At 42.2% G+C, this 14447-nt stretch overlaps 1 protein-coding gene across 1 annotated transcript; it reads left to right on the top strand.

The window, feature by feature from the left end:
* Nucleotides 1-2223: 2223 nt before the first annotated feature.
* UNC93B1 (unc-93 homolog B1, TLR signaling regulator) lies at nt 2224-13411 on the top strand. The gene is made up of 12 exons (XM_032218278.1): nt 2224-2381; nt 2814-2917; nt 5645-5786; nt 7597-7750; nt 7893-8054; nt 8645-8774; nt 8973-9066; nt 9229-9353; nt 10372-10554; nt 10638-10911; nt 11430-11548; nt 11959-13411. The coding sequence occupies exons 1-12, from the start codon at nt 2372-2374 to the stop codon at nt 12274-12276; spliced, it is 1815 nt and encodes a 604-aa protein (XP_032074169.1). The 5' UTR covers nt 2224-2371; the 3' UTR covers nt 12277-13411.
* Nucleotides 13412-14447: the final 1036 nt, after the last annotated feature.

The following is a 14447-nucleotide window of genomic DNA, read 5'->3' as shown; positions in this document are numbered from 1 at the left end:
CACATTTTCTATAAAATATATAGAACTGAAAACGAAAGTTTCAAGATGACTGTGTTTAAAAGCAGAAGTTAGTATGGATGTCAAGCTGCAGAAATGAAACTTATAAAGCATGAAATGCATACCATCAATCTGCATTTATTTAATCTCTCATACAGGTGGCCTTGAGGCTGCAATATGCTAAATTCCAAAAATACGGAGGTGTCATTGTTAACTCCTCACAGACTAAGTTTCTTCAAATATCTGTGGGATGCCCATGGAAATGTATAGGTTTTATTATGATAAACCTTCTACAGGAGAAAAAAATATTTTTACCTTTAAAGTATATAATATTTGGGAATCATAGTTGAACTGTTTCCATTTAAGAATCATTGGTACAATTGCATATCATACAGATTAGTCTTTGGTATTCGCTCTACCAGCATTTCCAACACACAAGCACTTCACTCCTCACAGAAAACTTTAAAACTTGACCTGGTATCTTCATTTCTGCTGACCTTAAAAAATACAGAATATGTAGATATCACCACAAACCCATCAATACTCTTTTTTTTCCTGTCCAGTTGCATCAGTAAGAGGATACAACCAATTACCAGTACATACAACCAGAAATATGCCATTGGTATTTTTTGCAATAGCTATGACTTCAGTTGCAAATTACTAGAACAGATGGATTGCAGGCTGAATTCTACAGAAGCCGGAATTGGATCATTTCCAACCACCCAGTTGGCCCGTTAGGCCTGTTTTTCGCCCTCCCCAGGCTCAAGGCCTTCCTGGAGTTTGGGGAGAATGAAAATGGCTTCCCCTGCCCCTCCGAAGGAAATTCCAAGGTCACCTTGAAGGCGAGTAGTGTGGTGCACGTGGGGGGGGTTGTGCGCACATGCGCATGTGGGAGGCGCTTTGCATTATGGGTGCCGGCGCACGCGCATGCAAAAGCACACACACCCTCACATTTTTGGCACCCAACAACAAAAAGGTTAGCCATCACTGGTATAGGGTCAGGAGCAGGAGATTGGACTAGAGGACCCCAAGGTCCCTTCCAACTCAATTATTCAATGTTATCTATTTATAAGATGCGGAACCACCTTTGAGGAAAGAGAGGGAGAGTATAATAGGTGGTTTGAGACCAAACCAAACTGCCGATCACCTCCACACGACCCATTAGATCTCACCGTTTAGGCCTCCTCCGAGTTCCATCTGCTGGCCAATGCCGACTGGCCACCACGCGGAGGAGAGCCTTCTCGGTGGTAGCCCCGACCCAATGGAACGATCTCCCCGTGGAGCTTCATACCCTCACCACCCTCCAGACCTTCCGCACAGCCCTTAGAACCTGGCTATCCCATCAGGCCTGGGGCTAAAGATTGTAACCCACCCGAATGGTATGAATGTTGCGTTTTAATCATGTATTGTCTTATCTGTAAAAGTCTGTCTCCCCTTCCTTTTGATTGTGAGCCGCCCTGAGTCCCCCCAGGGAAAAGGGCGGCATACAAATAAACAAACAAACAAACAAACAGATTCAGAGCAGATTCTGAAATGGTCAATTTATATGGTTTTGTACTTACGGATGCAACATTTCCAAACGGTTACAATTACTGACCCCCCAGCATGATGGGAATCTATGCAGCCATTTCATATTCAAATCCCAATAATAATGTTCTATTATAGACCTGTGCACTACATTTGTCATCCTCCTAGCTGTCTCACCTTCCGACTACCATACTACAAGGGGGAATTTCTTGAGCTAAAAGCCCTATTACTCAATGAATCAAAAAGTTCAGAAACAGAGATAAGTTCTAGTCCCTCCTCAGGCCTGAATGGAGCTGAGTGACCCTGGGCTAGTCACTTTCTCTCAGCCCTAGAAGGAGGGAAGGGCAAGCCACTTATGAAAACGTTGCCAAGAAAACTATAGACATTACTGCAGGCAGCATCAGGAATCCAGACTGCCTTGAAGGCACATATTTAAATGCACTTCAGATGGGATTACCATAATGCTAAATCAAAATATGGTATAGTTTGGATCACACCTGTTGTGCGAGCCTAATTATTGTTTGTAAATCATGATTTATATGTTAACATGCTCTACCAGTTCAGTCAACTGTGACCCACTCCATTAGCAAAAAACAGTCGCTGGGACTCCTTCGCACCCCAGGGAGATAGAGCGCGCAACCCTCGAGCGCTAGGCTGTCCTATCCCTTTAAGAGAGCACTTCTATGCGCGTAGCTCCCAGCCCATCCCACCCGAGGCGGAAAAGCGAAGTGAATCTTGTGTGCTTCTGGTTCTGGAGGATCGTGTTTAAAAACCGACTTTATAATCTTGCTTCAGTCTGCGAGGACCGTCGCGCTTGCAGGAAGCTGGCCATAGAGCGGGATCGGACATGGAGGAAGGTACGTCCCCCACCCCAGCCCCTTCTGGGTTGGGGAATATGGAAGGGGATTAAGGGCAATCTCCCCAGTCATCGCGTCTCTTTCGGGGCTTCTGCTCTTGGTTTTGTCCTTAAAAAGTACAGAAACTCTATAGTGCACGCGATCTTGCCGTGCCCCACAGTTCAGAGCAACCTAGATCCCGAAGATAGCTCGCGTTTTAGCCCTTATCTGAATGGCGCATTTCTTTCCCTTGCTGCCCGCTGCTCAGTGGAAACGCAGCAGGTGTGGGAGCAAGGGGGGAGTACAGCAGGGAGCGTGCTTTGTGGAAGGGAGAAACGCTGCGCTCTCGGAATCCGAGGACAAGGCTTGCCGTCCTGTCGGAGGCAGAGAGCAGTTCCGACACAGCGGCGCGGACTTATTTGGACTTTCGTTTCCTCTGAATGTTTCCTACAGGCGGCAACATATACGAAGAGCCGCGGGAGGGCGGGGGACCTCCTGAAGGACGCGAAATTGATGACGTGATGAATGGACCTGTTCGGAATGGGGCAAATGTACAGGTAAGAAATGCCTTCCTTGCTCAATAACATCCAGGAGCTGGATGAGGTTGGCTTGCTCTTTACACCGTCGTCCTCCTAGCCAGCTGCGACTCCAGCTTCAGAAGCCAAGTGATATGACCTCTAGATTTATTTATTTATTTTAGTTTGTCAAATATGTAAAAGATAACAGGTATAAGTATAAACATAAATATGAACACAGTAAATGGGTACAAATAAATGGAGACAGTAGGACAGGGACTATAGACATCCTGGTCTGTTTAAGGCCCCTTAGAGACCTCTTAGGAATGGCATGAGGTCAACGTAGACAGTCTTATGTTAAAATTATGGGGGTTTGGGGATGTATCAACAGAGTCAGGTAGTGCATTCCAGGCATTGACCATTCTGTTGCTGAAGTATTTCTGCAATCGAGTTTGGAACAGTTTACCTTGAGTTTGTCTATATTGTTTGCTCGTGTATTATTGTGGTTGAAGCTGAAGTAGTCATTGACAGGTAGGACATTGTAGCTACGCTTAGGTCAGACTGTAGGCGGCGTAGTTCTAGGTTCTCCAAACCCAAAATTTCAAGCCTGGTGGCATAGGGTATTCTGTTGTGAGTAGAGGAGTGGAGTACTCTTCTCATGAAATACCTCTGGACTCTGTCGATTATATTAATATCTGATATACAGTGTGGATTCCAGGCAGACGAGCTGTATTTGAGAATTGGTCTAGCAAAGGTTTTGTATGTCCTAGTTTGCAGTACTATGTTGCCGGAGTAGAAGATTGGCAAGATTAGGTTGACAACTCTTAATGCCTTTTTGGTAATGCTGTTACATTCCCAGCTTCCCAGATAGCTCTGGCGCTATCTGGGAAGTCATAAAAGCATCCCAGAAAAAGACAGTGGAAAATCACTTATACATTATTGGGAGGAAAATCCACTCACAATATGGATATGGCTAGGAAATCACTGTGTGGCCAGCCTGGCTTAAGGGTATCTTAGCTTTTTGATAAATCTAAGGTAGCCTTTCCCAACTTGGTGCTCCTCAGAATATGAGTTTTCAGATTCCATCAGTTGCCTGACTAGAAAAAGTTATTCTGAGGAAATTTGTCTTATGTGGGATGTGCATTTGTCCGTATTCCATTTGTTGTAAATTGTTTACAGAGTTTAAGGAACATAGATTTTTGGAGGGGAGAAGAGGTAACGTGTAACAAGTGATTACCTTCTTCATTCTTATTCTTTCAGAACTAGTGCTGGAAAGATGGAGCCTGCCCAGTCTTACCATGTGTATGTACAGTATGTGTGTATGTATGTATATGAAGTAATAGTTTGCAGTGTGGCTTTAAACCAGATTTTCACCACATAAATATGCAGTTTCTTACAAGTTGGAACCTTTTTCCATGGCTTTTTCAGGGAAGTGTTTGTTTTAGAGCTGGAATACTCTGTGGCATTTTCCCAATGCATAAGCTGCAGTATTTTGTCAAGGCATTAGAAGCAACTTTTGTTACCTTTACATGTTTATGCCTTTATAAGTGCTGGGAGGATATTTCATCCTTCGTTGTAACTAGTACTTTCATGCACCTTCCAAATTTGCTCTGAACGTGATTGGATACAATCCTTGCATTTTTCTTTTCCATTTTCACCATTTTTACAGAATGATCATTTCTTGAACACAACATTTAAATAGCAGAATGTTTCACTTTAAAAGCGACAAGATGAGATAAAGCTAGCCTCATCCATAGACCTATTAACATGTTATCTAAACAATAAAAAACCTTTTGTTTAATGGAGTCATTTGCAACCATTAGGAAACAAATGTACATATATTAGATTTGATGGTAAAATGCCACCTAAGGACTTTTAATTCTCTTAAACGCAGTTTTCTCTGCAGCAATGCCATATGTATTCTATTTCATAGAAATGATAAGCAACATTTTTTAAAAAATTGAGTGAGACAGTGAATAAAATTCAATGAAGCAAAATAATAATTGGGTGTAGCAATTTTTTCGTCATCTGTTTCTGGAGAAGCCATCTGCATGTATTGTAATCATACTAAAAGTTTTACCTATACATACATATGTACATATGTGCTTGTGTATATGCTCCTCAACACTTAAAACTACCCGTATTTTTCTGAGTATAAGACATACCTTCCCCCCCTAAAAGAGGGTGAAATTTAGGTGTGTCATGCACCTAATGTAGCACCACCCACCCATCGGCCCCCACCCTTTGGTTTCTGCCGCCCAGCAATTTACCTCTTTGCAGCAAATGGAGAAAATGGAGCTTGCAGAACCGGCAATAGGCTGCGGCAATCCCTGCAGCCTGAAACAGCTGGTGATCGGGAGGCCAAATTGAAAGTGGAACTTGATGTTTAACAGCATCTGTACAAGTATAGTCTGAAATGTAACACCACAAATAGTGTATATCTTCTGTACTGTTTGCTGGAGAAAAATTGCTGGGAGGCAGGCAGATTCCCCCCCCCCCCCCCCGTTTTCCTCACCAAAAGCTAAGTGCGTCTTATACTTCAGAGCATCTTATATTTTGAAAAATACGTTACTTGCATTCCTTGCATGCCTTCCCCAGACTTACATCGGAGAATAGAATTTTTAAGAGCATTACTGACCATCTTGGCTGTAATCCTAGCTTTGATTACAGGTCACCTTCACGCTTTTGTGAAATATGTCTGTCTCCGTGTATCATAACCACTTCCCAGAGCATTTTTCCCTAACTCCTTACTGATGCTTCTGTCTTCAGCTGGAGGACTTTGTGGGGGCTCATGCAGAATACAATGAAGAAGAAGAAGAACGAAAGTATTTCCGCCGTAAGCGTCTTGGAGTTGTCAAGAACCTTTTGGCAGCCAGCATAGCAGGAATGCTGACCTATGGGGTTTTTCTAGGTAGGTATTGCAGGAGTTACCACTCTTTCCTTCTGCCATAGAATGATTTGTTTGTTAATTTATTGTTAGACAAATTTACAAGGCTGTCCATCTACCAGAAAAATTATGAGCGGCCAAAAAAAAAAAAAAAGCACAACGCAAATATCACAACCAGCTTAAAGAAACAAAAAGCATACAGTCAAGGCCCCAATAAAAATGTCATACACTCAGATCAAATGCAAGCATGCCAGAACTCCATTAAGTTCCTGGCCTCCTTATGGAGAAAAGCCAGTCTTTACTGCCTTCTCTTTTTTATTTTTGGGAGAGTTTTCAAATAATTAAACAAAAAAACCCAATATATAAATTAGAAAAAGAGACGCGTTAAAACAGTACAGATAAAGAAAAAGAGAAAAAGTTAAAGATGTATTTTCTGATCTTCTTTTCACAAATATAAATTTTTATCTTTCTACCCCTGTAGAATTATATAATTCCCTTGTTTACACAGTCAACCTTATTTATTTAAAAATTCAGATTAAATCATTAGTCAACAGGGTCATTAGTCAACCAGAAATCACTGGTTTATTTTGTCTGTTTTCAGCAAAAAAAAAATCCAATCTTTCGTAAGAGTACTTGTTCTTTTGTCCCTAGTCAAACAGGTCTTCACTGCCTTCTGGAAGGCCAATAGGGTCGCACCATTCTGTACTGCAGGGAGAGGGGGAGACTATTATGTAAGATAGCACTATGACAGAGAAGACCAGCTACATTTTAACTCTGCTTCCTGGGCCCTACCTACTACTTCAAAGGAACCCAGCTCATGACCATTTTGTTAGATTTGCATGAGATTCTATTTGCAGATTTTGCTATACTTCTAAGTTAAGCAGGGGAGATCTGCCGAGAATCAGTCTTGTGCCCAAATAAATTGCAGGGATGTTAGTTTAGACATTTACTTTTCTATTTTTCAGAAATAATAGAATGATTTGGAAGTGTTATTGCCTAGAACTTGGAGATGATGTGCAGCAGGGGTGGGTTCTAGTTGGCGTTACTGCCAGTTCGTTCATGGGCATGCTTCGTGGGCGCGCTATGCACGCATGCGCAGTTCGATTAAAATAGTTCTGTACATGCACAGAACTCAAAAACAAGATAGCAGTGGAGGCTGCGGCAACCGGGAACCGGTTTGGAGGCGTGGCCAGCCTGTGTCGCTGCCGGTTCTCCGACCCAGGCCAGCATGCCACTACCGGTTCGACTGAACTGGGCTGAACCGGTAGGAACCCACCACTGATGTGCAGAATCTGTAAGAATCTGTAGCTGGGTTTTGAACTATCAGGAATACATTCAGACAGATGTGTTATGCTTTCATTCTATTGATTCTGAGTTAACTCTGGAAAGATAGCTAAGTCTCAGATGCAATAAGCTTCTTGTTAATAGGATGAAGCAGATTAGGATTCTGAAGAAACAAGGTTTGTTTTTTGTTTTTTTTCTCAGCATCACTATACACTGAATACTATACATATCACCCAATCTGCTTATATCCACTAAGCATTCAAGTTTATACAGCTTGGAGGTGGAAAATATGCATACAAAGGATATGGTCAGAATACTCACTTGCCTAATAATTGTGCACACGGTGTAGTTCAGTTCCCACATCATGCAGAAACATAACTTGGCTTGCTTGGTTTGGGATTGATATGCTGTGAAAACTGAGTCTTTGTGATTTGTAAACCATAATTTGTGGTTTACTGCAATGGAGGAACACAGGTCTGAAGACAGCAGCTGAATGACAGACCAAGGTCAAAAAGGATTAATCCTTGAGTTTCCATGTTGTCTTCCACAGGCCTGCTTCAGATGCAGCTCATCTTACATTATGATGAGACCTACCGGGAGGTGAAATATAGCAACCTTGGGCTACAGAATATTGATAGCAAAATGCTGCTGGGCATCAGCGTCACACCCCTTGCCGCATTTCTCTATACTCCAATATTTATCAGGTAAAGCTCTGCACTGGATCAATTTTCTTTCTTCTCCCCCCCCCCCATGTATTCTTTGAACTGTGGTTTTAGAACTTTAAAAGCTCTAAAGCCAGACATTCACAATATGCAGAATCCAGGCCCCTCTCTTTTATCTTTCCAGATTTTTTGGCACTAAGTGGATGCTGTTCTTGGCAGTGGGCATCTACGCACTTTTTGTCTCCACTAACTACTGGGAGCGCTACTATACCTTGGTACCATCTGCGGTGGCAATTGGGGCTGCCATTGTACCTCTTTGGGCATCTCTGGGCAACTACATCCTCAGGTGAGCCAGATTGCAAAGATTGGTCTGGGCAGGAGCTACAAGGCTGGCTTTATCATATTTATTCAACTTTCTGCCAGCTTGATAGGTCTCCTCTGTGGTACTGTTTCCCAGACTGACCTAGGTATTCTATAAATGGTGGTAGGGGGAAATAAATTGCCAACTCTTTGGATCAGTGGTGGGATTCAACATTTTTTACTACCGGTTCTGTGAGCGTGGCTTGGCTTGGTGGGTGTGGTTGGCGGGCATGGCAGGGGAAGGATACTGTAAAATCTCCATTCCCTCCCGATCAGCTGGGACTCGAGAGGCAGCGAATGGATGGGGGCAGGACCAGTCAGAAGTGGTATTTACTGGTTCTCTGAACCAGTCAAAATTTTCCAGTACTGGTTCTCCATAACTGGTCAGAACCTGATGAATACCACCTCTACTTTGGCTGCTTCTGCTCTGTGTAAGCAATTCATGGCTACTCCCAAGTGAAGGAGCTGTATACAGTTTAGCTTAGGCTTTTTCAGCAGTCTCCTGGGAAAGGGAAACTACATTTGGTCCTACCAGGTAAACCCATAACCTCTTTTTCTGCACCTCTATTCCAACAGGATGGCACAGAAATACTATGAATATGTGAACTACAAGCTGGAACATGTCCAGGAGCAGAAACGAGCACCACGTGGGGCCTACAATTCCTACATCATTACCTTCGAGGCTGTCTTCTATGGCTTCTTCTTTGTAAGAACTCTGCCAAGACAACCTAGTGGGTTTGGGGAGGAAGAGATGGTAGATAGCACCCTATGCTATCTTGTCAACTGAGAAATGACAGCTCTATTGCTAAACTCAACATTTCGGAAAGGTCCTTTGTGTGGCTTTTAATTTTCTTTTCTCCCACCACTAATGAAGCTGACAGTTTCTTCCATTCCTGTTTTCCAGTTGAGCTTTGTCTCTGCCCAGTTTCCCATGTTTTTCTTCTTGAAGAACTATCTCTTCGAGCTGAACCACACACTTTCCAATGTCAAGACTTGTGGTGAGTAGCTAAGAGGGCTGCTATAATTTGGCCAGGCTGAAACATAATTGGCTTTTCCCTTGGGAAGTTTTAATCACTTGTAGCTCTATCTCATTCTCTTCTCCACTGCTTGTCTAACTGGGGCCTCCACTTACCGTAACCCAAGATCTCTCTCTTTTCTAGGGGCTGCAAGCCACGGGATTCTCGTTGGGTTCAACACCACAGTTCTCCATAAATTGCCTCGCAGCAGTGAGCTCATCATAGTGGAGAGTGTGCTGATGGGAGTAGCCTTCCTCTCCATGCTTATGGTATGTACTGCAAAGATTTATTTATTTAATAGATTTATATGGCCACCCAACTTCCACATGGTGACTTCAGGCGGTGTACAGCATTAAAAATCAATAATAGGGGTTTGCTAACTTTCTATTTTTAGATAGTGGAATTGCCTTCTATAAGATAGCCTCATTCCCATCTGGAATAATCAAAAGTGCTGGTTGAGCAACAGGTTGCTGTTTTGCATGGGTTAGCAACTTCTGATCCCCAAGGCATTACACACCTGTAGGAGGATATATATAAACATGGACACCTACACTAACATGCAGCTATGCTGCTGCACCATGACAAAAATAACTAGGTTGTAAATTGTCCAGTAATATATTAATCTATACGGGTGGTAGTCCTTGACTTATGACGGTTCAATTAGTGAGCATTCAAATTACAAGGGCACTGAAAAATGTGACGCATGACAGTTTTTCACACTTATGACCTTTGCAGCATACCCATGATCATATTGTCATTGACAACTGGTTCATACTTACAACCATTACTGTGCCCCAAGGTTAAGTGATCACCTTTTGCAACTTTCTGACAAGCAAAATCAATGCAGAAACCAGATTTACTTAACAGCCAGGTTACTAATTTGCCAACTGTGGCAATAAAGGTCTAAAATGGGGCAAAACTCACTTAACAAATGTCTCACTTAGCAACAGAAATTTTGGGCTCAATTGTAGTTGTAAGTCAAGGACTATCCGCATTACAGTTGTAAAGATGAGCAGAAATAATGTACTTCTCTTTTTTGCTTACAAAAGGATGGAGTTAAACCGGAGGATAGGTTTACCATTGAAAATACTGGCTCCATTTTGGGTGTGTTCATTCTGTGATCTCTACTATTTAGACAGATTTACTCAATATGAGCAACATGATCTAAAATATATTTCCCTGATCCAAAGCTTTTGCTTTCACTGATATGGGGAAAGTGGGAGAAAGTCAAGAGACCTACCTTCTTCCCTGTCCTTGCCATACCCAAATGGCCTTTTGTTTCCACAGGTGCTGTTTCTTTGTGGCTCTGCTTATCGCCCCACGGAGGAGATTGACCTGCGTAACATTGGATGGGGCAACATCTTCCAGCTTCCTTTCAAGCACATGCGAGATTATCGTCTGCGCTGCCTCCTCCTCTTCTTCATCTACAGTGGCTTTGAAGTGCTCTTCCTTTGCACTGGCTTTACTTTGGTAGGTGTAAGCTTCTCAGATAGGAGGGACTGAGCCCACAATGAGGTCTGTAAGCTGAAGCTTTCTTTCCTTATCTGTTACAGAACTATGGTGTCTGTTCTATCGGCCTGGAACACATGGCTTATATTCTCACTGCTTATGGACTCTCATCTGCTGTTGGCTCTACTCTGGTACTAACTATGCTGAGGCTGCCTCGTCAAGTCCCCCTCCTTACTGGAGCTTCTATTCATGCCATCATCTTGATTGCCCTCTTCTGCTGGGAGCCTCAAGCCAAAAATTTAGCTGAAGCACCCATAATCTACCTGGTGGCCGCTTTCTGGGGCCTTGGCAGTGCCCTCAACAAGACAGGGCTCAGCAGTAAGTAAATAAAATTGCTCCATGTCACGTGTTCCTCTCCTGGAACCAACAAATCTTTTTGAATTGTTTCTCACTCGAACAACCTCACTAGAACAGAACATAATAGAATAGAATAGAATTCTTTATTGGCCAAGTGTGATTGGACACACAAGGAATTTGTCTTTGGTGCATATACTCTGAGTGTACAAAAAGAAAAATAAAATAGCATACATTCATCAAGAATCATAAGATACAACATTTAGTGATAGTCATGTTACTAATAAGCAATCAAACTATACTAGGAAACAAATAAAACAATATAAATTTTAAAGATACAAGCAACACTAACAGAAAAAGATAGATTATTTATCAGTGGTTTCCACATTGGGGTGCTTTCTTGTTAGCCAGATCCCCCCACCCCCCAATCCTCTTAACTTTCCAGCCAGCTAGAGTTGGATTGCTGATGGGAATAAAAAGAGAGAGAGCGAAAGAAAAATCTAGTCTCACAATTATGATGATGTATCATTCCTTTCCTGTAGCACTTCTGGGAATGCTTTATGAAGACAAAGAACGGCAGGACTTCATCTTCACCATCTACCATTGGTGGCAAGCCTGTGCCATGTTTGTTGTTTATTGCTGGTCTGATATGCCCATGAAGGTGAGTGAGGGAGCCGGGCAAGAGAATTCTACAGGTCAAAGGATAGAGCAGATTATTTTATTCTTTGGTAAAATGTCAAAGAATAAGACATAAAGTGGGAAAGGAGAAGAATTTTTTCAGTCTAGTGTGAACCTGACCTGGGAAGGGTGAAATAATGAAACCATTAAGGCAAAACTGACAGAAAAGACTACTCTGCCTGAGAAAGAGAAAAGCATTAGAAAGAAACTCAACTTTGCCTTGATTATATTTGCATTCCTTCACACTTGGCAATAAAAGAGAAAAACTCGAAAGCAAGGCAAGGTATTTTGTGCAACTTTGAATCCTCTCTTCCTTCTGGACAAGGTTCAGGACAAAATACAGGAGCACCTGAATTTTGCTGTTTGGTAACTAACAGAGGCTCTTCCTTCCAGGCTAAATTATCCATCCTGCTTGTTACTTTGGTTGCTGCCGTGTTCTTCTACGTATGGATGGAACGTAAGATATCCCAGAGTGTTCCCCACCGTCTCCCTAAGATTCCCAAGCCTCGCCACAAAGTGCGAGGTTACCGCTACCTGGAGGAGGAGAACTCTGATGCAACTGATTCAGAGAAAGAAGAGGAAGAGGGCGAGCAGAGGGAGGCAGAGGCAGAAGGCAATGAACCTGATGGCTCACCATACTGCCCTCGGCGGAGGAGACAACATGCCTATGGGGAGGCCTTTGCGGAAGAAGTTGGGGATATCAGAGGGTAGTTCCTACTTTGCTTTCACTGTGACCCTTACAGTATGTGCCAAAGACTATGAATCTCAAGTGCCTTAGATTTCAACTTCCTGCTACATCACTAACATTTTCTTAGGATTGGTCCTGTAATGTTTTAACTTGGCCTTGGAAAGACTGTGTGAATTATGTCCTCGGATTGCTTTTCACGTTTAGTAAATGGGGGCCCATGTTTTAGTCTGAAGAATGGGTCATTTGAGTGCTTCTGAGCTTGATTGTTTCTTTGCAGATGTTCCATTATCCAAACCAGGTACATGATCAGTGTAGCAGGGAGTGAGATTTGCTCTCATTTTATATTCTAATGGCTTTCTCTGTCAGTGTTGGTGGGAGTAGGGTTTCCTGGGTCATCTGGTTTCAACTTCCCCCACCCACTGCCTCCTCCCTATCCCTATCGGGCCCCATTTGACCTTGACCATTTTCCTCCTAATCCTGATGAGGCAGTTGCTGGCCCTTTATGAGGCCTCGGCAATTCCTTGCATGGCATCAGGGAGGCCTTGCACAGTCTTGTGGAGGTCCAGTAGCTGCCTTGGCTAGGCATATTTCATCAGCAAGAGGAAGAAGATATGAAAAATCAGCTGGGATAGTGGGGAGGGGGCATGGGGAGGTGGCAGTGGCAGAGTCAGGGTAGAAAAAGGCTAGAGATTGGGAGGGAATAGAGAGTTGAGAATTGAATCATATGCAATGGTTGTAAATGCAGCAGCCTACCAAGCTCCCAAATTTTGAGTATGTGACTGCGGGGGCAGTACAAATGCTATAATATTGGGAGCCAATGGTAAGTATCATTTGTGCAGCACCACTATAACTTCAGTCACTGAACAAATGTTCATAAAGGAAAAACTATATGTTGGGGTTTCCTTTCCCTAGTGAAAAATATGACTGAGAAGATCTTTTTTAATACCTTATAAGGCAAAAATCAAGATAATTTAGAATTAGGATCATCTTTCTCCCTCCCAAAACTCCAAAATTTAATATGAAATACATGTCTGTATATGTCTGTGTAAAAACTCAAGAATCTCAGGATACTTATTGCAAAAACATGGGAAATATTATCATTTTTAATTTTTATAATTTTATGATATTTTGAATAAAGGCTATGCTGAATCAAAGATACTTGAATCAAAGATGCTGAAATCTATCTGTAATGGTGTACTAGTTCATTGCCAGAGGCTTAATTTCTCTGATATCCAATGTTCATCCAGTAAAACCATGTAGTAACATATGCTGGCAAGGTTGTATCCACACTAGAGAAAACAGAATAGCTTTTGTTGGTATGGCATATTCTTTGGAAGTATTTTCTAATAGCATCATTTCTAAATTATGAATGAAATTCCAATAGTCTTATGATGCTAGAGAGTTGTCCTTTTTCTATGAACAAAATATTTTATCCAGAACAGGAAGCGATGTCTTCTTCATACAGAGAAGGCCATTACCTTCACATTTATGCAAATTCTTTTTGGTCAAAACTAACACATATGGTTCCCATTGCACATATGTGCTAGTCATTCCCAACTCTAGGAGGCGGTTGTCCGAAGACGTTTCTGTGGTCATGTGGCTGGCATGACTAAATGCCAAAGGCACACAGAATGCTTCCCACCAAAGGTGGTTCCTATTTTTTCTACATACATTTTTACATACTTTCGAACTGCTAGGTGGCCAGAAGCTGAGACAAGTAATGGGAGCTCACTCCATTAGGCGGTGCTAGGGATTTGAATCACCAAACTGCCGATCTTTCTGATTGACAAGCTCAGCATCTTAGCCACTGAGCCACCACATATCCCAAAATAGTAGTTTTGTCAAAGCTACTATTCCACTAATAATCATTGCTAGTATCTGTAGAACAGAATCTATATATTCCTAAAATTCTTGTGCCTGTAATCTTTAACTGGGCGAAATGGTACATCATAGGGCAGAAGTTTTTCTACCAAGTACCTCAGATGGACTAGTTTACAAAGTACATCCAAAATTTGGGATCCATGACTCCCATGAAACTGAAATTTGGTGCAAATTTTATAAAATAAAGAAAGATAATAAAACATGATGTAATAAAAAATGTCATGAAACACTTTCTGCGGTCAACTCCTGATGTTTGACTGTTATACAGTTCAACATGGGCTACTTTCAAGGCAGAGATCTCTGAATATCTCCT

This window comes from Thamnophis elegans, chromosome 1, assembly GCF_009769535.1.
Source record: "Thamnophis elegans isolate rThaEle1 chromosome 1, rThaEle1.pri, whole genome shotgun sequence".
Taxonomy (NCBI): domain Eukaryota; kingdom Metazoa; phylum Chordata; class Lepidosauria; order Squamata; family Colubridae; genus Thamnophis; species Thamnophis elegans.
The sequence above is the reverse complement of the archived record's forward strand: the minus strand, read 5'-3'. Positions and strand labels throughout refer to the sequence as shown.

Excerpts from the sequence above, each read along its gene's own strand:
- UNC93B1 (XM_032218278.1), top strand. Across the intron at positions 5,787-7,596 it reads GACCTATGGGGTTTTTCTAG|GCCTGCTTCAGATGCAGCTC; the intron begins GTAGGTATTGCA and ends TGTCTTCCACAG. Across the intron at positions 8,775-8,972 it reads TCTTCTATGGCTTCTTCTTT|TTGAGCTTTGTCTCTGCCCA; the intron begins GTAAGAACTCTG and ends CCTGTTTTCCAG.